This window comes from Aspergillus karnatakaensis (genome assembly GCF_047715665.1).
Source record: "Aspergillus karnatakaensis strain CBS 102800 unplaced genomic scaffold BJY04scaffold_70, whole genome shotgun sequence".
NCBI lineage: Eukaryota > Fungi > Ascomycota > Eurotiomycetes > Eurotiales > Aspergillaceae > Aspergillus > Aspergillus karnatakaensis.
This window is the reverse complement of record NW_027395782.1, coordinates 12,293-34,973: the sequence shown is the minus strand read 5'-3', so window position 1 is coordinate 34,973 and position 22,681 is coordinate 12,293. Positions and strand designations below refer to the sequence as shown.

Genomic DNA, 22,681 nt, shown 5'->3' with positions numbered 1-22,681 from the left:
GGAGAAGGGGCAGGCAGTTAGTTAGCTCGGGCTGGTTTATCTCCGGCCTTATCTCCGAGCTGCAATTGCGGCTGCACGTGACTCGTTACACCGGAATCGCCATTCCATCGGCCCGCATGTCACTCCCTGCCTCCAGTACCCTTCTTCCACCGTCCTCACTGACCACTCGTATAATCTGCCCTCGCCCAAAGACCTCCCTATCCCATCCCGCTACAACTCGGACCATATGCCCGCGCCTCTGAAGCTCGTCAACAACCCCCAGATCCACCCCCTCCTCCACACAGACCACCCTCTCATCGCTTTCCGCCGAAGCAGCATGTCCTGTAGACCTAATACAAACCCTAGGCGCGTCAAGAGCGCGCTGCGCATTCATTCCAAACACGACCATATTCATCAAGAGCTGAACATGCCCTTGCGGCTGCATGAAACCACCCATAATGCCCAGAACCGTATGCAACGAGCCGTCGTGCGGGTTCGTGGCAATGGCAGGAATTATCGTGTGGTATGGTCTCTTCCCGGGAGCAAGAGCATTTGGATGCCCAGGTGTCAATGAGAAACTCGCCCCTCGGCTTTGTAGAGTGAAGCCACAGCCTTCTGGAATAATCCCGCTTCCGAAGCCATGGTAGTTGCTGTTCACCACAGACGCCGCATTCCCGTCTTTGTCAACAACAGCAAAGTAGACCGTGTCGCAGGACTTGAAGGCTGGACTTCCGTGCACAATGGTATTTGAGGCCCTGTCCGCGTCGAACAAGCGGGCTCGTTCGGCAATGTATGCCCTGGATAGCAGGTTTGGGGTTTCGGCGTGGGTTGGATCTGCGATCCACCACGTACCGTCGGAAAAGGCAATGCGGAAGACCTCGATCAGGGCGTGGATATACTCTGCAGAATTATGCTGTAGCCTTGAGAAGGATGGTATCTTCTGGTTGCGTTCCAGCTCTCGCAGCAATTGCAGTGCCATGAGCGCAACCATACCCTGTCCGTTCGGTGGATGCTCCCACACATCAATCACATTCATGAAGCGAACTCGGACTGGGTCCGTTATCGTGCACCCGGCTTTTGCATGGTATGCTAGGTCGTTCTGAGTCAGCAATCCACCGAGCTCTTTGACAGCTTCAACGATGGAATCTGCAATTCGGCCACGGTAGAAGCCATCTTTTCCCTCCGCAGCGAGTGCACGAAATGTTTTCGCGAGCCCGGGATTGCGCATCAGTTCGCTGGCCGCGGGTGCACGCGCTCCATCTCTCCCGGCTTGATCAGGTCTGAGTAACTCCCGGTAATTCGGCGAGGCTGTGCGTAGCTGCTCTTCGTTCTCTTGCCACTGACGGATGTTAGCTTTGCACCGGACCGGGTCACGGGTAGGTATATACCCACCAAACGCGCTGAGACCTCAAAAACCGGAAACCCATCCTCGGCAAGGCGGATGGCGGGGTCCAGGATTTCCCCGAGCGAAAGCCTCCCACTGCCAAATCGCTCCACAGCGTCCACCCAGGCAGCTGCTGCACCGGGGGTCGTCACGGCCAGGGGACTGGTCAATGGGACACTATCGACATGACCAGGAGCTAGGCCCAGGTGCTTTCTTGCCGTTTCAAGCGAGAGGCTCAGTGGCGATCGGCCCGATCCGTTCAGGCCGTGGACTTTGCGTGTTGCACTATCGTAGAACAGAGAGAACATATCACCGCCGATGCCCGTTGATCCGGGCTCCGTAACGTTCAATGCAGCAGCTAGCAGGCGCTACGTTAATCCAAGTCGCCCGAGCCTTTCACCTGATCTTCAGACGTACCTACGGCAATAGCTGCGTCCTATGAGTTGGTTGGTCATCCACGTTCTGTCCACCAACGCGAATGGGACCACTTACCGCAGCGTTTCCACCATCCATTAGAATGCTCTGACCAGCCGTTGCGGCTAGTGGTTGAGAACAAGCGATCATGCCACCTGTACTGTAAACAGCGCTCCGTCGCCCGAGGAAAGGCGTGAACGGGGCTCGCTGGAATGGGAAAGCCATGACGGTTCTTTTGCTTCTTGCTACCTATGTTCAACACGAGCCAGCAACGCAATTCTGAATGGAAGACTTTGTAGGCATCTGCATGCTTTCGCTTATGATATATGTAGTTCAGCTTGCTTTGCGCCGCTCCTCGGCCTGTAGTATCACAGACGGAGTTGGTCACTTCCTCCCCGCTGCGGAATCTCCGCTCTAACGCCGGCCTACATCTCTGGCCAAGGTGAACGCACCCTACTTCTTTCACCCAGGTTCAGATAATCATACAGGGCCGTTCTCCCCAAAGTCAGGACTCGAAGATAAATCCATCCATTAGATCATCCACAGGGGAATTTCGAGTAAACATTGTATTCACGCGGTGGAGCTCCCGCCATCTCACCCTCACCCTTGTTTTCTGGGGTCATCGCCGGACAAACCCATTGTCGCTCTTGCTAGGTCTAAATCCTGTAGCTGTAGTGGAACAGATTACCTGCCGCTCTCTGCGCCCTCGATCCCTATTCTATATCAAATCCCTGCTACGATGACAGTAATACACGCCTGAGTATCGCAGTAATCTCACTAAAAAACACCCATACAACCTCAACCCTCAAGACGAAGCAACCTCAAGCTCAATCAAGCGTGGTATCACAAAACCGACTCCAAGATCTAATCCTCCCCCCAAAGAAATAAAACGCAATCGGACTCGGCATGAGCAAAACCCCCAACCCAGCCAGCAGTGTCGCCGTCCACTCCACCCCCAGGTTCTCATAAACATTCACCCCCCACAGCGGAAACGTTGCTGAGACCAGACTGCGCACGGCAACATGGATCGAGATCGCGCTGTTCGCGTTCGGGATATACACGTCGACAATATAGATAATCCCGCTTATGAAAATCAGTTGCAGCGCACAGCCTAGAAAGAAGCAGGATATCACCTGGGACACCCAGTGCGTGCGCATCGACCACCCGAACCACAGGAGCGACGGGACGAGCATGCACCCGCCGAGGATCATGGGCGGGAGGCGGTCTTCCGGTGTTGTGGTTCCGGTTTTCAGGCGTGGCCAGTAGACTGTTATTGTGTGGAAGACGACAATCCCCCATGCTGCGATCACGCCGAGGATAACGCTGAGGAAGGGTAACGAGGCAGTCGTCTCATCCCACCCTCGATTCCGGAATGCATACGGGAACATCTGGTAGCTTAGATATAGCGTCCCGTAGACGAGAGTCAGGTACAGCGTGATGATAATCAGGATCGGCTCCTGCGTTATCATAGACACCGGCATCTTCCCGTACCGCTGCACGAGCGTGGCGAAGGTAAGGCTATGCTTCTCGCTCGGCGCGTAGTATCGAGTATCGCCGGTTTCCTTCCTCGCTCTTGCTGCTTTGAGTTCCAGCACTCGTTTCCGCGAGGATTCCCACACCGTGAACGGGGTTAATATCCCGACGCCCACGTACGTGAGCAGCGTCACCCACCCGATCCACCGCCACCCGTACCGATCTAGCACGAACGTCCCAACGATCGGACCGACGCTACTCCCTAGATTCATCGACGTCGCAGATAACCCGATCGCGATCGCCCGTGTATGGATACTCCACACCTCAGCGAGCATCCCCGATCCCACGGCTAATACCCCCGAGCCTAACATGCCCTGCAGGAATCTCGAAATGATAATCGTCTGCGGGTTCTGCGCGAGCGCCTCGGGGATCTGGAAAACTGCACACCCGATTAGACTAATAAACAGCGGTACTGCGTTCCCGACGATAAGCGACAGCGGCGCGAAGAATAAGGGGCCTACGGCGAAGCCGGCGACGAAGAGCGCAACGCTGAGGTTCATGACGACGCGCGAGACGCCGAACTCGGATGCGGTTGTGGGCGCTGCGGGGCCGAAGATGCTTGACGCGAAGGAGGTGAGGAAGATCATGGCGCAGGAGATGAATGTGAATTTGAGCTTCTTTGGGAGCGGCCAGTTGAGCGGGTCGGAGGGGTCGGTGGGGGAGGTCCATGTTATTAGGTACGGGTCTGATTCGGGGGTTGGTGCTGGGGGAGAGGTAGAGTTGGGGACGGAGGTCCCGAGGAAGGCGGTTGCCATGTTGTACGCTCGGTTATCTTTTATGTAGAGTCGCGATTAGCGGGGTTTCATTGCTCTATATAGAGCTGCGACGTACGGATAGGGCGGGGTGTGTATGGAATTTCCTGTTCCTAGCGGCGTCGTAAGATATGCAGGGGGTAGAGAGGTACTGGTAATCCATTGCGTTACGACAACAACATGCGTGAGGAAAAAATCCCCGATTGCAAGAGAAAGGCAAGGGAACGAGTCAGAATTTAATTGAATTCGTGCACCACAGTTCTTCAGCGTGGAGCCTGATCGTCTGTAGGGCTCGCTGAGATATCCGATGCTCCACCGACCGGAAGAAAGCCGAGAAGCTACAGCTTTAGCCTGTATTTGCATCAATATAAGAGGACGAAAGAAACATCCTTTATCTCAGACCTGTTCTAGAACCGCCTTTCCTGCCCAACACCTAAGCGTCAACCAGACACCAACCCATAACTTCACTACTACTCACTCCAGAGCCCTCCCAACCTCCATCTCCCTAACGCCCCCAAACCTCTCCACCCCCCACCTCCTCAGCCCCTCCGTCAAACTCCTCGTAAACACCTCGTCATACTTCTCCCCATCCCCCGGCGACGCCATCCGACTCGTCCTCCAAACCGCCCAATCCTTCAACATAAACCCATTCTTACTCCTAATAATCCCCGTCGCAACATCCACAATCCCCGGTCGCGAGTCATCGCTAAAGAACACCGTTGCTCCACACTTTCCGCAGAAAGTCCGATAGACGTCTTTGCTAGATTTATAGCTTTTCATCGTCCCCGTGAGCAGGTTTGCCGGTGGGACCGGGGTGATGTGCGAGGTTGGCACGAAGAGCCATGTGATTACGTGCGTGCCTGTTACGAGGCGGCAGTCGATGCAGCTGTCGAGGCTGGCGAGCCATTTGGTTGGTTGGGACGGGACGATCCAGCCTTTGCTATCTGGGGAGGAGATGAAATCCTGTTGTGGGCGGGAGATGGTGAAGGAGACGCCGCCGCAGTGGCACTGTGCGAGCAGAGTTTCATCGCTGTCGTTATTTTGGTGAGGAGGCGAGGTAGATACCCTGTCGCCGGTGTTGTTGGGGTCAGTTTCCCAGGATTTGATTTCCTTGTCGCCGATTGTGGGAAGGAGGGCGGCGAGGCCGCCGTCGATGGTGGATGCGGTGTAGATGTGCTCTTTGATCTCCCAGAGATTGTCGTTCGGGGTGGTGAAGATTGAGACGGAGATGGTCCAGTTGCCGGCCTCTTTGCCGAGGTCGCCGATGTGGCAGCCGCAGGTGGTGCAGAAGTAGCGGGATGACAGGGCCTTGCCGTGTGTGTAGGCTGTCAGCTTGTCCCAGCCGGAGGAAGCGATAAAGTCGGGCTGGACATCCACTGGGAGGTCGGCGTGGAATGCGGCGGGGGCGCCGTGCACAGTGCGGCAGATGGTGCAGTGGCAGAGGTGGACTTTTAAGGGGAGGATGGAGGTGGGGAGGGTGAGGGTGAAGTGGGTGTTGCCGCAGTGGCAGCGGGCAGTTAGGGTTTTGGGTGAGGACATATTGCAACAGATGGAGTAAGGGAGATATGAACAGATGAGGACCTTGGTGGGGTGACGGGGGATATATACTTGGAAGCTAGGTACGGGCTTTAGCGGGGTAAGGAAGAAATGACGTTGCATCAACCAGGAAGGGAGCTCGTATTCGCTGCATCCCATCCTTGCTTGGTCAAGATAATGCTTGAATACAAGCTTGATTGGACCAAGACTGTTCACTAGTGACATAATAAGTTACCGCGATTGACAAACAGACTAGACGACTCAACTACTTGCTCGCCAACGCCCGATGCGAAGGAAGAACCCCCGCATTATCAAAAGACCGATAAGTCTCAATCCACGTCTCAAAGGTATTGTCATTCCTCGTCCACCCATACTTCCTAGCCTTGTTGATAGACGAAATCGTAATCCACGACTTCCCAGTTGCCCAGTTAAAGAAACCCCAAGTGCCCCAGTCAAAGGCGTCCAGTCTTCCGCCGTACTTCTGCACAACTCTCGCCCAGATATCTCTCTTGTCTTTCGCTTATTCCACCATGTCAATCTCGTTGCTGAGGGCTATGGCTTGCCCGGACGCTTTTTAAATTCTGGTTCAGGGGCCTGGTTGAGTTAGCGATTGTTAGCGAGGGGATACCGGAGAGCACACCTCGAGACCAAAATAGGCGGCGACATCTTGCCATAGGTACTTCCATACGAAAATGTCTCCGTTCACGTGGTTGAATGCTTCGTCCTTGCAATGATCATGTGTCGATGCGAAGACCGTCAAATCGGCCAGACTAGGTGCGTACGAGTTATCGTCGATGGAATTCCAGAAGTACTCGTTTCCAGGGAAGGTTGCTGGCTGTCCGAGTTCGCGGCAGATCAGCATGTAGATTGCAATGGTCAGTGCCTCGGACATGCCGTTCGCTGGCACAATTAGCCTGCGGAATCGTTCTAATGGATCCTGTGGACGTACCATGAGGGGCATATCCGTTGATGGCATTCGGGCGGATAATGTTGTATGACCAGGCGTTCCGCCGTTCCTGAACCTCTCGCAGGTAGTCTTCTTGGTTATAGTAGAAGTTGAACCCTTGGTCATCGTAGCGGGGAAATGACTCCTCCAGGGGGATCCTGACCGGGCCAAGATGAACCCCGTAATACTGTATCGGGTTAATCCAGAGGTCATGCGACATTCGAAACGAGATGGCTGAACTTACCTTGCCACCGGTCTGCAAAGAAACTCTCTCCAACTTGGGACAAACGGTATCTACCGCATCGAGGAAGTTTCGGAACAGAGGGACATTCTTGTCACGAAGAACCTTAAAGTCATCATGATGGATGTACGACGTGAAAAAGGCATGTGTAACAGGCGCACAGATGTCCTCCAGCTGGGCAGTGATTTTCGCTACTGGGTCAAGAAAGTCGATGGCAACGAACTCAACGCGAGGATCAATCCATGGCGTCGGAGGGGGCCGTCTCGAGGACACAACAATCTTTGACCTTTATTTTCACGTCAGACAGATTGAGACACAAATTGGAAGAACTCTTACCATTCCTCTTTTGGCTGCCGTAGCAGGTGCTCGACGATCGAGTAGCCACTGATGCCGTTGGCACCGGTCACAAAGGCGAATCTCTCTGGGAGTGGACTCATACTGTTCAGGTTGTAATGGTCGCTAGGCGAGGACCAAGGCCAATCATTGCTTTATATAACCCTCGATCGCATTGCCAGGTGTTGTAAACTGTGCGGCATGCCGATCCCCCGCCAGCGCCGATCGGCTGCCGAGTCCCGAGCGGTCTGATCAAGGTAATTGAGGTCTTGTCCATGTGTACATAGCATAGACAGATCTTTCCTCTGAGAAGCACACAGAATCGTTCTCTCCCTCGATCATCTTAGTATTCTTGATCCGTTCCAACAAGAGTCTCACTGCTGCTGACAGAGGTTCGACGCACGGCCCTCATTGCTAACCCTGTACACTCATCCGCACGCTCAGTTTCATCCTGGAACGTACACTCTGGGAGTATCAAGGTAGACGACGAAATCTGCAAGGGCAGATGCGGAGGATGACTCCAGTCCTGGAAGGTGACCTCTTGACCCGCATCAACGCCCCACCTCCACTTCGACGATGTTGAACCAGCTGCTTGTAATGTGGAAGACGGAGAAGGAGAACGAGAAAGAGCAATATCCTGCTCCGCGGCCTCTTGTTCGTGTTGCTGCCACCAGCCAAGCGCAGCAGGCATCTTCCACCCCCTTACCACCTCCAAGTCTCTCACTTGTTCCTCCCTCATCCGACGGACTAAGGAGCTATGAGCGAGAAGCGAGAACCGTGCAGCAATAGACCCGGGCGCCTTCGGTACAATCGCTTTACTGGGGAAGTGGTAGAAGACTAAACCTATAAAGCAGGCTATCGTGAATAGGAGTGCCTCGAGGATGTATGTTGTCGTGGCGTCTTGGTGGATGCGTGGTTGATGGTAGGTTAATGTTGCTGTGACAGTGTAGACTGCGTTTCCTGCGGTGTCGACCTCATTAGCGACAGGGCGCAGCTCCGAAAGGAGTTGTGTGGGATAAGCCGTGTACATGTGTTCTGCTGAGTCTCCTAGGCCTACTGGATCCGGTAGCCTCGATAAACTCCCAACTCTATACTCGGCGTCTGCAGCGAGGAGCTCGAAAAAAATTTGACTGCTTCCCCGGCTTGGCCACAGGGAATCGCCATTGAGTTTTCCGTCCGCGTCGAGGCTGGACAGGTCTCTGCTCTCAATTATGTCCGGTGGGTGGAAGTAGATTGGTTGCACTTCTTGGTATGGGCGTTCGTAGGATATGGACTCGTCGTCCACGGACACGGGTCTCCAGGGAAGTAGCTCGGTTCCGCCGCTGATCGTAGCTTGGCTTGGTCTGGTGAAGGTCGTGTTGACATGAACTAAACTGAGGTTTCTGTTGCAAGATGCTGCCCGCATGGTGGGTAGTGTAACGTTAAACAGACCCGGTTTTGCCCACCGACTGAGTGGAGTGAGATTCTTGAAAGAATCATACGATCCGCCTAGGGATGAATAGTCTCCGATATACATCCAGTATCCAGCATCCGCTGTCTGGCCATATGCATTGCTTCCCACGTGGTCGTCAAAAGTGTCGTACCTCTCAGGCCAAGGCTCTTTACCATCCCCCTGATAGCCCTTTCCGACTCTACCGCTATATGAAGGAATGCGGGAATAGTTCGACGTCGTGAGGCTTGGGACAGATGCAGGCGCCGGTTTTATTGCCTGATTGCAGCGCTCGCTTACACAGTGCCATGAAAAGGTATGATTACCATCAGTCGCAATGGTTACGGATAGGTTGAAATCTGAGATGGGTTTGCACCGAACGTCAACTGCTATGGCAGGCACACGGGCCTTGATTGTGCCGTCAGGTGTCGTGACTTTACCAACCACCGTCTTCAATTCGCTGAGCACCAGGTTCCCGACTATTCCGGTCCTCGACCGGATTCCAACATTGGGCATGCTTTCCCACTCTGCGAAATTACACGCCCGTTTAATGAATGGTTCTGCAACCGAGATCGAAGTGTTAAAGGTGTGTTCCAAGTGTATAGGAAGGCTGGTATTTACTTGTATTACCACTTGCTCAACTATCTGAGTGTTGGTTGGGGTGTAAAGACCTGCTGCGACAAGCTTTGTAGCAGGAATGAGCAGGACATATGCGGCTGAAGCCACCAGGGCGATGTTGATTCGTATGGACCCTGATCCAGCGAACCGTCCAAGAAATGACAAATCATCTGTGAGGATGCTGTCCCTGTTGTGGGTCTTTCGCATGATATTGAATGGGGCCAGTGCCTGTGCTGCTGCATCCACACCCGCACAGCAATACCCAAGAACCACCAGAAGAGTCGATGTAACGAGGATAAATGCAGTTGAGGATACCGGAGTATCAACGCAGAGTCCATCGAGCTCGCTTGATAACCAGAGCATGATCCCCAAGAAAATAATTGCCGCGCCGATAGCCACTTGAAGGGCAATTTTGCAGCAGAGATGCAATGGGAATGGCCTCCAGCCGTTGGAGATTTCCTCTGTCTCTGATCGACTTTGCAGTCTGTGGCTGTCGAGTGAGGATAGAATGATTGTCCCATGATTTGCCCCTCGACTGACACCAGCGATCTTCGAAAGATCTGGATCTTTTGCACAGTCTAGTTCCACGCCACAGTTTCCCTCTTTCTGCTTAAATGTGAGCCGCGCATTGCGAAAATTGGCAGATATAGACTTGTCTGATGAAGTAGCATACTTTGCCATCTCGGCTTCGGTATTCGGGTCTGAGCCAGAGAGTACGATGCTTGCCGCGGCCAGAGGACCCGGATCTTGCCCAAGCACCGTCTTTGGCCGTAGCCCGAGGGCGAGGGTCAAAGTCAAGCCACCCACTGTTGCTAGAAGTGCCTCTGCAGCTCTCAAGACAATTGTTCTTATAAGATTCGCTGGTCAGTGACTCTGATTCTGCCCGGTACTTCATGAAAGACACTTCTTCGCGCCAGAGAACTAATGACCGCCCCCCAGATCTTACCTGCAAAATCTGTCACCGACTTTTCGAAAATGCCGAAATCACGGGGATCACCCCCAAGTTGCCCATTTAATATGATTTGCATGAAGGAATCACTTTGGGGTGTCGAGGGTCCGAGATAAGCGACAGCCCTTGTGATGTTTCCTATGTTGGCGATAGGTCTTGCAGTTGGGTTGGAGTTCGCAAAGTCCTGCCCCGAGCGAAATAGCCGTTGGACTTCAGACTCTAAAGGGTTCTGCAAATAGACCCAGAGAGCCTCAGTGGCGGTCCTGATGTCTAGGGGCTGCGGCTCGGAAATGGCCGAAAAGGCGGTTATTCTCGAATTTGTGCTGTTCACTGACAAACTGACGCGCTGGCTTGTAAAGTGTGGCGAGCAAATAAGGGCTCTCAAGGACGAGTCGTCGAAAGTATAATCGTAACGCTGAGGCTCGATATCTGTGTAGAGGTATAACGCCAAGATGCGCACGTCATTTTCTTGAGCAGAGCACTGTGTTATATTCAACCATGCGAAAGGAAGCCGGTCCAGAAGGTAGGAAGGAACGTCAATGCCGGAAGCCTGGGAACACCCGGCGGCTTGTAGATCATTCGAGTTGGCAGTGAAGTGTGATTGATATCTATAGCGGAGTCGTTGGCAACTCAGCGTGGCAGAAACTGCGTTCACCTCGGCGGTTACGGTAGCATTGGCGCGACTCTGGAAGGTAAACTGGTCGAAAGCATAGTTCCCTGTAGCCCATAAAGGCTGAGGACGATTGTTCAGCTGTTCAGGGATTGCACGAGCGTATGGATGTATTCCAGTGACGTTATACGGTATCTTCAAGGAGCCATTGCTAAAGGCCAAGGGACTGTCATCAAAGTCAAAGACCGACGTTTGATTAACCATTATCGGTTCATCTCTGGTGGCGAACAAATCGACGTAGAGGAGTGAGTTGGCTAGAGGCACAAGCGCGCCACATAAGAAGGTCCCAATCAGGGCGACTGAAACAGCCCAGTGCTTTCTTTTCAGAGCCTTAAAGACAGCGACAATCTCCAGGTCATTGACGTAGTTGAGTAAGACCGAGTTGCTGCCTGTGGCCCACTTCCCGCTCATGTTGGCCCATGGCGTTATCTTTTTTCAAATCAGAAGCGATTCCCTTGAAAATGAAGCCGAGGACAATCATGCATAGGGTCGGCATGTATCGGAGGAGGTTGAGGGTGGTCTTGTCTTGCGATGAGAGAACACGGGTGACGGTGAGATGGTGGAGAACCTCAAGGGCAGCGATCATCCCAAAGGAAAGAGCAGCAAGGAGAAGAAGTGACCGAGGTCGTAACAACAACGGTATCCATTCTTCACTCCGAGGTCTTTCAGCCTTCATGGTGGATGTATATTGAGCGATCAGATTCTAAATCATGTGGATAACAGGAGTGAGAGACGATGAGAGAACAATAGACATTCATCCTATCTCAAATCCTGGCTGCTAACTTATAAGATAACCCGGCGGCTAGAAGAAACACGCAAGCCAGGAGTTGGTTTCAGCCTTGTTGCAATGATTTGGTGCAGGGTCTCTTTCAAGGGCTCCTAAGCGCCCGTGCTACAAGAACCCCCAACCAACACCACACACAGTTGATCAGTGGGATCCCAGAATAGAACGACGAGGCTGGATCAAACAAGCAGCAAAACAGGACCCTCGCAGGTCATACCCCTCCAGTCCCATGCCCTGCTCTCCCCACCATCATAACTCCTCCATACTTGTCGAAGCGCCCTCATGCAGATCCCAATATTGCCCAATCCTCGTATCTTCTCAAGGTGTCGCAACGCAGTCAGCATCAACTTTCTATTACCGCCATCGATGCAGCAAACCCCAATGACGAAATACGGAAACAGCGACACGGCTCGCAACTCAGACCCTTCCAGGGTTTCAAGGCTGGCCAACCCGTTCTGTACCATACCCTGCACTTTTGCCCCTGCCATCTCTCTTGGATGAACGATACAATAGACCCAAATGGATATTGCTGTATTGTACGCGTCGTGCAGGTCAGATTTGGACTCTGCCTGGATCTCAACAACCTCTTGCCAGAGGTGGGCGGCGCGTGGTATGACGGTGTTGCTAGCGGGCGACCGGCTCTGTGCGTCTTTCTAGAGTTCATGGACCTTAATAACTAGCTTGAGGATTTGGTCGTAGAACCCGTGCTCGGCATCTTGGTTGAAGAGTGCGGCGTGTAATAATCGCGATGTGAACGAGGTTGAGCCCGGATGGCCAGCTTCGTTGCTGAGGCTGCTTCGTGGGTGGGTGGAGGCTCGCCATTGTATCATGATATACAAGAAACCGCATAATAGAATAATCGATATCCGAAGGATGTGGGTGTCGTTCAAGGGTTTCTTTGTGCAGCTGTGTTGATAGAGTGGTCTCGATACACCGTATTGCAGACAAGTACCCTCGCTTGATCAAGCCAGGTAAGCCAAGGGGATTCACCATCCAAACAAGGGCCTTCACAAAGATGGTACAAGTACAGAAGGAGGTAGCTGGTGAGCAGTGTCTCGCATTTTATTTGTCCTTCCTCTGTCATATCTTCTCTGCCCTCGCTGACAGTTCTTCGTCTGCTTGACGGAGAAGATTCAACTTGCTCGTTTTTATGGCCTGTTGTTTGATAGAGGGTGTAGTGATGTTGATGAGGTACGATGCGCCTAGGCACAGGATGAGGTTCAGGATCATTGTGTCGTCATGGGCTCTGGAAAGCATTCTTGGCAACGTTTCTCCATAGTCATGGTCTTCTCCAAGAGGGAGGGCGAGAACATGGGATGTGACGTTAAAAGAAATAGAACCAGAATGGCTGGTGCTCTAAACACACCGCGATAGGGACTTCGTAACTTGTCGAGTGATCGGAGGACATGATCTTGTTTTCTGCTGTAGTTGTTTTTAATTAGTCTTATAAATTTCTGTCTCCTCAATTTCAAAATGAAGAATACTGAGGAACCTTTCTTGAGGAGGATTTGGTAATGTATACTTTCTCGTTCACGCAATGGGTCGTTGTTCGGTAGATTATATGCTTTCTTCGAGGGCTCTTCCAAACTGGAAGCTTTCCCTCGGGCACAGGAGCTCTCCCTTTTTTCTAATTCTACAAATGACGCTTACCTCGAGCCATAGACCCATCAAAGAGTTCAAGTATTATTATTTTTGCGCGGCAAAAGCGCATTTTCATTATCTGTGAGGTAACATCTGTCCAAGTTGTCCCAGAGCCGAGCGGCAACCACCTGCTTTCCTTCCTGACTCGGTATGGCGCTGGGATCGTGTACAAGGTAATCCTCACGCTCAGCCCGACGATTGGCTCTGCTTTAAGAGCTGTGGTCACGATGTGGTCGGATATGTAGGTAATATTCCGCATATATGCGGTAGTGTAGGTAATGCTGAGCTGCACCGGTCGACTGAAACCTCAGAAACGTTATGATCCCAATCGATCAGCATTACTGAGAAACCTCTATGATAGAGCTGGTATGAATCATTACTTGCGTTACTCTAAAACGTGCGGGTTATCTTCATATCTTTGTTACTCTGACCTGGAGCGCCGAGCATAAACTGACATGGCCCTTTACCTCTGTAACAGTGGGCTCAAAGAATAAAACGCAGCTACTGCGCATAACTCTATGGCAGAAGTCGCACGGACGTGCGCTCTCAAGCTGGCCCCTTATAGGACGTCATTGTGGATAGTGTAACGTAATATCGAATGTACATAACTGTAACCGCAGCCAATGGGCACCAGTGATCATGTATGCTTGAATACCCTGCCATGTTCCGTGGTGAAATCTCAGATGCCATTCTCATGCCACATGGGGTCTGTATAGGTAAACAATACGTTATCGAATCTATATTCGAGTCTGACGCTTTCTACTATGAGGCTCGTGACACTTGGGTTTGAAAGCCTGGCTCTCAGCCAGTAGATAGTGTAACCTCTGTAAGAAGATGTTTTCAGAAGGCGCACGTAACAGGACTGAGCATCTTGGGAGGGCTCATAGTTAGTCATACCATCAGTCACAGTAGTGTAGCTGCTCCTCTGATGAAGCTAACCTGATCCGTTCTTTAATAGCCGCGGTGTGGGAGTTCTCAGTCTACACCCTGCGAACATCTTCCTGTCCGAACGTTCGAGCCAGCTTGATCTGAATTAAATAATAAGCGAGTACTGACATGATAGGGCTGTCTTTTATCCGCCGCAAGAAGAAGGCCGTTGCTATAGTTAACTGAGCATTGTCTACCAAGGGCCCCAGCAGCTGATATATTCTTGAAGACAGCCCCCCTTGTCTTTATACAATATTAACTGATGTCAGAGTAACACGAGACGATCCCGTGAGAATGTCTACAGAGAATGTGCTTTATCAACAGGAATTCGGTTACTTTCGGTACATCTCGCCCTATACTCAATTGTGGATCCGCCTGCTCCATATCAATTCTTCTCCTCCATCATACATACTTTGTTGCCCATCCTTTCCAGCACACAGTCCAGTCTCCTCACCATGTCTCGGAAGACCGCATCGTTCGGTATACTTTTGATCCGACTAAAGCCATCCGGACTATAACGCTAACGCTTCCAAGTTACCCTTGACGTCTTCACAGGCAATGCATTCGCCGGCAATAAGCTGGCGGTCGTGAAAATCGAGAAAGGCCATCTCTCAAAAGCACAAAAACAGTCGATTGCCAGGCAGTTCAATTTCTCCGAAACCGTCTTCCTGGACTATGCCGACCCGAGTGATCTGCCGCGCCTCGAGATATTCACGCCTGTGAACGAGATGGATTTCGCCGGTCATCCAGTGACTGGAACAGACCGTGTCCTCTTTCGTCAGCTGTTGAAGGATTTGCCTTCCCCGATAGCAGATAGTATCGAGGCAATGACTCTGCTCACCCCCGCTGGACCGATTGCGCTTCGCTACGACCCTGCCAGCCAGGTTGTCTCTGCTGGGATTCCTCACAACGCACACCTCCACTCGAAGCCAATCCCCATGCACAGACTTGTGGCCACTCAGCCGAGTTTCAAGGAGGCTACAACTGAAGGACGTCTACAATCCTATATCCCGTGCTCTCCATCGTCAAGGGCGTCACTTACGCCCTCGTCGACCTGACCAACACACCAGACATCTTCGATGCAGTATCCGCAGGCCCAAGTCCCTTTATTGATCTAGACGACGGGTGGAGTCCATCATTTACCGGCACCATGTACTATTTCGATACTAGCCGTGCACGCCTTGAGCAGGATATGGCAATCCAAGACCTTTGCGTCCGCATGGTTGCTATTGGCCTTGAAGATCCCGCCTGTGGCAGTGGCTCGGCTGCTTTGGTTGCTTGCCTTGCTCTTCGCGATGGCAGAAAGGACGGGAAATATCGGTTCAATTTTGATCAGGGAATGGAGATTGGAATACAGAGTTATATCACTGTTTAGGTGGTTTTGAATTGCAGCGGTGATGGGGTAGAGACTATTGCCCTGGCCGGCCAGGCGGTGCTCGTGGTAGATGGAAGAATTCGCCTGCCGGAATAGGGACGGTACAAACAGCATAATTGAGGCAGTATGCTAGGTTTATACTGCAATCGACGACAGTTTGTCTCTGCGTGGAGATATAGGGAGAGTATATATGTATAAACCTGCGCTGGCTCTTCGCTTTTGCCAGTTTTTATCCTGCTACCTCACTTCGCTTCCTTCTGCATTCTGGCACTCTTGTGCTTGTGGGTGGAAATAGTTTATAGATGCTTGCCGTACTTTATAGATCCTATCTTTACAATGCTATATAGAGGTGCACTAGCAATGTGTGCAGCGGCGAATATACCGGATCTCGTCAAGCCAGGCCTCACATATTCCTAGACGAAAGTAAGGCCTTTGACCCGATTACTGGCCTTATTCAAAGATACATCTGCGAGTCAAGGGCTCACTGTACTACAAATCAGCCTTGTGAGATCAGCTACTCTCCACTTTTCTTTTCGGAGGTCATCTCCCAACCGGATATTACCCCAGGGAGCAGAACAAGACCTCGTCTGGGAATTTAACCCTCAACCCGCTAAGCGAAAAACCTTCTCTCATCTCCCAGACCAATTATACAATAGTCTCCTCCTTTCCCCCCCCCCTTCCCCCCCCCGGGCAACCACACGACCACTGTATCAACCCGGGCATCTTCAGCCGACCAGATCGGCAGAAATTACAACCCAAGCGAAAAGAGCGAAAAGATCTATCGCCGCCCAGACTTCCTTCGCACAATAAGTGGACCCAAATCTCGGAGAAGCGATGGCTGCCGAAGCAAAAACCAGCCACTGGCGAATCACATTCCTCACGCCATGCAAGGAATCAATAGTCCCGCGATTAGCGTGCCTTTTCATGCAAAAGATCGGCGAACCCTCATCGCAACCACCCAATAACCAGCCTGTATTGGCGGCCCTGAGTCGCTCCGCGAAAAGCAAACAAGGGATTGCCAGGGGCATTCAGGTGCCTTATAAACAAAGGAGACCCCTGACAATGGAGCGTTTCTCGCGACAAAGTCTTAGCTGAAGCTGAAGCCAAAATGGCACCCCTTCACCTCGCCCTCGTTGCTGCCCTCGGCGCTCAAGCCCTGGCTGCCGCTGTCCGCCGCGCACCGCTCTCCTCCATCACAGACGAACAATGGAGCGCGTTCAACGAGACTGTCTCCGGAAATCTGCACAACGGCGAACCCATGCTCGCGCCCTGCTACGCCCGATACAATGGCCAAGTGCAGAAGCCTGACCTTGGCCAATGCGCGACGGTCCAAGCGAAAGGAGGCGATTTGAATTTTGCTACGACGCAGTTCGGATACTATGTCCAGTCGCAGTGGGGTGGGTGTCAGGCGACGGGCGAGGAATGTACGTTTGGGGTCATCAGGCCGGATATTCTTACTCCGCTGCTGGATACGTGTGAGCAGGGGAGTGTGTCGACGAAGTATGTTGATGCGCGCAGTGTGGAGGATGTGCAGAGGACGCTGGTGTTTGCGGGGGAGAATAAGCTGCGGCTTGTGGTGAAGAATACGGGGCATGATTATATGGGACGCAGTTCTGCGCCGGATTCGTTTGGGTTGTGGTATGTTGCCTAGCGCTGGGTACTCTTCTTGTTGGTTCGATGCTGATTTTACAGGATGCACAACATGCAACCCCCTATCGAGCTGAACAAGGACTTCACTCCCGACGGGTGTTTCGAATCCAGCGGCGATTCGATCACCTTCGGTGCAGGGCAACAATTCGGAGGGATCTACGACTTCGTCGAAGCAAACGGCTACCGCATTGCTGGGGGTAGTTCCCTCACCGTCGGCGCAGCAGGAGGCTGGATCACCGGTGGCGGCCACAGCATGCTCACCAACGAACTCGGTATTACCCCCTCCCTCTCTCCCTGTCCACCACCCAAGCTGATAATTCAATCCAGGCCTCGGCGTCGACAACGTCCAACAACTCAAAGCCGTCCTCCCCAACGGCACGCACGTCACCGCCAACCGGTGCCAAAACCAAGACCTCTTCTTCGCCCTCCGCGGCGGCGGCGGCGGCACCTTCGCCGTAATCACCGAGATGACATCCCGCGTGCACGCCAAAAAGGACATCCAGTTCGTAAACATGGCATTCACAAACCTCGGCCCCCTCGCGCAGGCTAAACTGATGGACATCCTCGTCAGCAACGGCGAGAAGTGGGCCGAGGAAGGCTGGGGCGGGTACATCTACTGCTTCAGCATCGCCACGGGGATCTATATTGGCACTGGGCTGTTAACGCATGAGGAGGCCGTGGAGTCCATGCAGCCGCTGATCAAGTTCGCGACGACGCTGAATCTCGGTGTTGTGAAGGTTGAGACGACGGATAATTTCCGCGCGGGGCTGGAGGATTTTGTCTCCGTGCAGAAGATTGGCATTGCGCCGGGGTCCGCGTGGGCGCTGTCGAGTCGGATTGTTAAGCGGGAGCATTTTGCGGAGGAGAAGCAGGCGGAGTTGTCGTCTCTCCTTGCGGACTTTCTGGGCAAGCAGCAGAAGCCACTGGAGCCGTCGTTGCAGATTCTTGTGCTGTGTTTGACTATGCCGACGGTTTACTCGAAGAATATTCCTGAGTCGGATCGTCCCGGTGGTCCGGGCGCGGCGTCGATCTCGCCGCATTGGCGTGATGGGATTTGGCAGGCGCTGCATTTCAGGGCTTATGATGGGACGATCACGAACCCGAAGCTTGTGAGGCAGATTGCGCAGAATGCGCATGAGGCGATGGATCCTTTGCGTGCGTTTGCGCCGGATTCCGGGGCTTATATCAACGAGGCGGATCCGTGGGAGCCGGACTATATCAACTCGTTCTGGGGGCAGGAGAACTATGAGCGGTTGCTGAGGATTCAGAAGGAGGTTGATCCGGAGAATCTTCTGACTGTGCATAGGGGTGTTGGGTGGGATGAGAATGATGAGCGGTATAGGTGTTATCCAGATGTTGATGAGTCTTGATTCTCTTGACAGTATGAGATGGATATTCTCTTCCATAGTATATACATAATATTTAATCTTGGTTACTCTCAGCCGTGGGCGTGGCAGCATGTATATATCGTTAGATCAACCCCCTCCGTCGTCTCCAATTCCTCTCGGTATTCGAAACATGCCCCACCCTATACATCACCCCGTAGAATTCCCTACTCTCCTCCTCCGTCCTCCATCGTAAGATATCATAGTCACTCGCTTCCGTCATCGCCGCATCGCGATTCTGCGACGTGGCTGACAAGTCCTCCAACACAAAAACATTCACCCCGCGGCGCCGGAACTCCGCTCCCCAGGCCTTTTCCTCGCCGATGGTCATAAAAATTGTGATGCGAGAAGGGAAAATAGGGTAGGAGAGGAAGTAGTCTAGGGCATCTGCGTCGACGCCTGACAGGATTGGGCCGATAACGAAATCGTGGCCAGAGGCGATTGCGGCGTCGATTTGGGGGATGTAGTGAGTTTTGAAGAAGGATGAGTCGGGGCCGGTGTCGATGGGGCCGGAGATAAATGCTACTTGAGGTTTGACAGCTTGTTCGGGGGCTGTTTGCGACAGCATATTGATGAATGGATGTACAGAAAAGTATTTGTGGTTGGAGGCTGCGTCGAGATGAGATGCATCCATGGTGCGGGGTTGGCGGCGATCTCCACTAGGCAGTGATTTACTCCGTACCTGACTCGTGCTTGTAGCAATAAACCTCTCGGTATATAGTTAGCTGGTACCTATAATCAATGAGGATGTTGAAGGCCGATGTTATCGGCAAGCGATTCAACCTAAATTGCGACTATAGCTGTCAGGAGCTTCCTCCGTGGCAAATCCGGTAACCACTCCTCAATCACAATATATATTACATATGACCATGCGGATTTCTCTGTTCTTTTGTTCACTAAGCCCGGATTTTCTGCTTCTTCTCCAGAAAATGACAGTCGCCTACGATAAGATCCTCTTCTTCGGGGACTCAATCACCCAAGGCGCATATAACCCCGATGGAGGATTTGCGTTTGGGGCCGCAATTCAACATGGTACTATCATCCATGCTAAAGGAAAGAGAATCTGATACTGATACTTATCATAAGCATACTCACGCAAAATGGACGTCCTCCAACGGGGGTACGGCGGCTACAATTCAGACCACGCAGCTGCCGTCTTCCCATTTATTCTACAACAGGAGAAAAATGTCAAACTTATGGTCGGCATCACTATATTCTAGATAACGACAACCACTGACCACAAGTCAAAGATCCTCTTCTTCGGCACAAACGACTCCATAATCCCCGAGTCAAAGAACCACGTCCCTATTCCGAGATTCAGAGAGAACACCCAAGGTATAGTCCGTGCCGCGCAAGACGCTGGAATAAAAGTGGTTCTTATCGGACCTGGCCCGTTCGACCATCACCAGTTCATCACAGTCATGGAAGAAGGCTGGGTGTGTGACCGGACAACCCTTCGTGCAAGGGCATACTGCGATGCAGCGGTTGAGCTAGGTCAAGAACTTAGGATTCCAATTGTACCGCTGTGGTATCTCATCATGTCTGAGCTAGGATGGAAAGATGGAGAGCCTGTGTATGGGCTGGAGGAGATACCGGATAAGGGCTATTTTAAGGAGTATTTCAATGACGGTAAACTTCGAGGGTGCAGGGTGTCTTTAGAGTGTCAATACTAACGTTCTATAGGGCTACACTTTCTCGGACCAGCGTACCGGATTATGTTCACCAATGTTATGAAAGCGATAAAAGAGTGGTACCCCGAGCTTCATCCTGACCACATTGTGGATAGATTGCCGCAATGTGATGAGACTATGACGCTGGAGTCACTGAAGAAGGCTCTCGAGGCTGGACACCAGATTGGTGCATGAACAATGTTGATAGATACGTTGATTTATAATCTCATGAAGTTATACAGAACAAAACAAGTGAGGGTGGATTATAGGTTATAACAAGAGGGCTAAACCTGTTACAGTATCATAATCCGCCAAGATTGTCCAAAGAAGAATTCTTATTGGATGAAGAAAGTCTCCGATACTTACCCCACTTATTGCCATCTGGAATTCGACGTCAAGCTGATTTCTCTTTCCACATCACTCACCCAAGGACACAGACCAGTCAAGCACGACTCTTGGTTCGCTCTAATGCTAATCTGATATGAAGGTCAAACAAAGAACTACATGTCAGACGTGCAGGAAGCGGAAACTAGGGGTAAGTGCTGCGTTCTCACATCCTCCGGACTCTGAACTCACGCATGTAGTGTGACGGGAAAACCCCAGAATGCAGTCAGTGCACCTTCAGCGGGCGCAGATGTGACGGCTACTCGACTGATTGGACATTTGTGCAAGATGCTCGATCGAAGCCGGGCAAGAAAGGCAAAGGGGAAGCACCACTCACAACAAATCAGAGGCCAAAGAGCAGTGATCAGACTCTCACACCATCAGACACGAAAGTCACTATCAGCAGCGGTGACTTTGTTGCACTCATAGTCAACAGCTATATGCCCACGTCCGAACTGCAGCATATCTCCGATAGCTCGGATACTACTCGATCCAGAATATGCGGGTCTTGGGTCGAAACTCTGCCTGAATTGCTTCATGGTTCTTCTGACTCTTCTGTGTTGTACTCCGCTGCAAAGGCACTGGCACTGGCGATAACATCTCCCACATCTCGAAGCAGTGGCTCGGTTGCATGCACACAAAGCTATTCGGTCGCCATTCAGGCCCTTCGAAAGGGGTTTCTCTCTCCGGAATCCCTCAATCCCGCGGAGCTCACTGCCTCCGTGATGTGCCTAGGACTAGCAGAGGTTAGCTCAATATGCGAACTGTAGTTTACTTTGCTGATATACTGCAGGTCATGTTTCCCGACTCCTCTTTAGGTCTGGAAGCCCACTTCAGCGGTATCGAGCAGCTGTTCCAAGCAAATGGGCCGCAGAAGTACTCCTCTGGTGTACTTCATAAACTCTTCGTCGGATTTAGGCCATTACTGGTTTGTTTAGCAACCCTTCCTTAGAGCCATAAGACTGGTCAACTAATCCGTACTAGGTTCTTCAAGCTCTGCAAAATCGACGGAGTACATTTCTTGCCGAAGACTCATGGATGACAGCCCCGTTCACAGTCTTTTCTCCATCACCAATGCAGAGCCTTCTCTGTAAAGGGCTTCCACTCTCGAAAATCCTGATAGATATCGACGTTCTCCTCACAGCGGAAAGCGCCAGCATCGAAGAAGCAGCGTTCATATTCACTTCGCTCCTCGAAACAATCTCCCGCCTTGAAGAATGGGAACGATCCCTCCGCAGCTCACTCAATGGCCCCCCATACTGGTCCTCCCCTCCATCAAATCATAATCAGTATACACCCTCCTCGAAACTCTCCCTCTGGTTCCCCAACATCACCCTCGCAAACGTCTACACCCACCTCTGGGCCTTCCACATCATCTGCCTCTCCGAGCTCGAAAACCTAGTCGACCACTTACCCTGCCTCATATTAGAGCACACAACGCTCTGGGACAGATTTCTGGCATTGGGTGCAGAGAAACAAATGCCAGTGTTAGCGGAAAACATCTGCTCGAGCATGGATTATCTTCTGCAGGATGAGATGGGGCTTTTTGGGCCAGGTTCAACGTTTCTTCCATTGATGATGGCGCATCGCGCGTTTGTGAAGCATCGAGGTACTGAGACTGAGGATGTTGCTTGGGTTCGGGAGATTGTTAATCGGTTGGTCGCGAAGGGGCTGCGGTCCGCGCCGATGGCTGTTTATCGGATTCAATAGGTTTATCGTCGATAAGAGGTTTTCAAGGGGGACTTCAAAACCTCCTGTGGTGTTAAGATTCAAGGAGTTCTAGGCATTTGTTTTTGAGAAACCTGGATGCAAAGTGCGTGAAGGGAGCAAGGTCCTCGCTCTTACCCCGGCTGCGCACCTACGCCATTGGCCGGCCTTCATCCGCGACGCCATGCCATGGCAAGCTGGTGGCGCTGAGGACATTCCCAAAGTTCGTACGCTATAGGCTCGCTACACGAGGCTGCAAATTCTGCCAACATGATTGGGTGTGAATTCCTTTTTCTGTTGCGAGGCTGAGGCTGACCCCGCCGCGGACTGCCTTGCGAAGCCTGATTCAGCTCCATCTCGGAGCCTTCCACGGT

General features: G+C 52.1%; 10 protein-coding genes across 10 annotated transcripts; 4 read left to right on the top strand and 6 right to left on the bottom strand.

Moving 5' to 3' along the window:
* Positions 1-85: 85 nt before the first annotated feature.
* On the bottom strand, positions 86-1,927 carry BJY04DRAFT_210741 (gamma-glutamyltransferase family protein; the record flags this gene model as incomplete). Its single annotated transcript, XM_073714293.1, has 4 exons — positions 86-1,318; positions 1,372-1,721; positions 1,781-1,799; positions 1,856-1,927. The coding sequence occupies 4 exons, from the start codon at positions 1,925-1,927 to the stop codon at positions 86-88; spliced, it is 1,674 nt and encodes a 557-aa protein (XP_073566001.1).
* A 203-nt stretch (positions 1,928-2,130) lies between these two features.
* BJY04DRAFT_200297 (MFS multidrug transporter) lies at positions 2,131-4,269 on the bottom strand. Its single transcript, XM_073712905.1, has 2 exons — positions 4,142-4,269; positions 2,131-4,082 (listed from the first exon to the last, which is right to left on the bottom strand). The coding sequence occupies exon 2, from the start codon at positions 4,063-4,065 to the stop codon at positions 2,605-2,607; it is 1,461 nt and encodes a 486-aa protein (XP_073566000.1). The 5' UTR covers positions 4,066-4,082; positions 4,142-4,269; the 3' UTR covers positions 2,131-2,604.
* A 267-nt stretch (positions 4,270-4,536) lies between these two features.
* Positions 4,537-5,601, bottom strand: BJY04DRAFT_210739 (GFA family protein; the record flags this gene model as incomplete). Its single annotated transcript, XM_073714292.1, has 1 exon — positions 4,537-5,601. One exon carries the CDS (start codon positions 5,599-5,601, stop codon positions 4,537-4,539), a length of 1,065 nt encoding a protein of 354 aa, XP_073565999.1.
* A 262-nt stretch (positions 5,602-5,863) lies between these two features.
* Positions 5,864-7,222, bottom strand: BJY04DRAFT_223268 (SDR family oxidoreductase; the record flags this gene model as incomplete). The annotated part of the gene is made up of 6 exons (XM_073717641.1): positions 5,864-6,117; positions 6,168-6,192; positions 6,239-6,498; positions 6,548-6,731; positions 6,789-7,071; positions 7,122-7,222. The coding sequence occupies 6 exons, from the start codon at positions 7,220-7,222 to the stop codon at positions 5,864-5,866; spliced, it is 1,107 nt and encodes a 368-aa protein (XP_073565998.1).
* A 239-nt stretch (positions 7,223-7,461) lies between these two features.
* BJY04DRAFT_231893 (DUF3433 domain-containing protein) lies at positions 7,462-11,932 on the bottom strand (the record flags this gene model as incomplete). The annotated part of the gene is made up of 7 exons (XM_073719648.1): positions 7,462-7,538; positions 7,581-8,651; positions 8,724-9,632; positions 9,708-10,025; positions 10,112-11,213; positions 11,260-11,487; positions 11,927-11,932. The coding sequence occupies 7 exons, from the start codon at positions 11,930-11,932 to the stop codon at positions 7,462-7,464; spliced, it is 3,711 nt and encodes a 1,236-aa protein (XP_073565997.1).
* A 2,659-nt stretch (positions 11,933-14,591) lies between these two features.
* On the top strand, positions 14,592-15,511 carry BJY04DRAFT_231892 (PhzF family phenazine biosynthesis protein; the record flags this gene model as incomplete). Its single annotated transcript, XM_073719647.1, has 3 exons — positions 14,592-14,616; positions 14,671-15,086; positions 15,167-15,511. 3 exons carry the CDS (start codon positions 14,592-14,594, stop codon positions 15,509-15,511), a joined length of 786 nt encoding a protein of 261 aa, XP_073565996.1.
* Positions 15,512-16,619: 1,108 nt separating this feature from the next.
* BJY04DRAFT_231890 (uncharacterized protein) lies at positions 16,620-18,908 on the top strand (the record flags this gene model as incomplete). The annotated part of the gene is made up of 3 exons (XM_073719646.1): positions 16,620-17,149; positions 17,204-17,433; positions 17,489-18,908. The coding sequence occupies 3 exons, from the start codon at positions 16,620-16,622 to the stop codon at positions 18,529-18,531; spliced, it is 1,803 nt and encodes a 600-aa protein (XP_073565995.1). The 3' UTR covers positions 18,532-18,908.
* On the bottom strand, positions 18,516-19,114 carry BJY04DRAFT_231888 (uncharacterized protein; the record flags this gene model as incomplete). Its single annotated transcript, XM_073719645.1, has 1 exon — positions 18,516-19,114. The coding sequence occupies one exon, from the start codon at positions 19,112-19,114 to the stop codon at positions 18,632-18,634; it is 483 nt and encodes a 160-aa protein (XP_073565994.1). The 3' UTR covers positions 18,516-18,631.
* A 361-nt stretch (positions 19,115-19,475) lies between these two features.
* BJY04DRAFT_223263 (SGNH/GDSL hydrolase family protein) lies at positions 19,476-20,411 on the top strand (the record flags this gene model as incomplete). The annotated part of the gene is made up of 4 exons (XM_073717640.1): positions 19,476-19,578; positions 19,633-19,745; positions 19,797-20,175; positions 20,230-20,411. The coding sequence occupies 4 exons, from the start codon at positions 19,476-19,478 to the stop codon at positions 20,409-20,411; spliced, it is 777 nt and encodes a 258-aa protein (XP_073565993.1).
* Positions 20,412-20,697: 286 nt separating this feature from the next.
* Positions 20,698-22,310, top strand: BJY04DRAFT_223262 (Zn(II)2Cys6 transcription factor domain-containing protein; the record flags this gene model as incomplete). Its single annotated transcript, XM_073717639.1, has 4 exons — positions 20,698-20,751; positions 20,801-21,346; positions 21,394-21,528; positions 21,585-22,310. 4 exons carry the CDS (start codon positions 20,698-20,700, stop codon positions 22,308-22,310), a joined length of 1,461 nt encoding a protein of 486 aa, XP_073565992.1.
* Between the last annotated feature and the right edge of the window lie 371 nt (positions 22,311-22,681).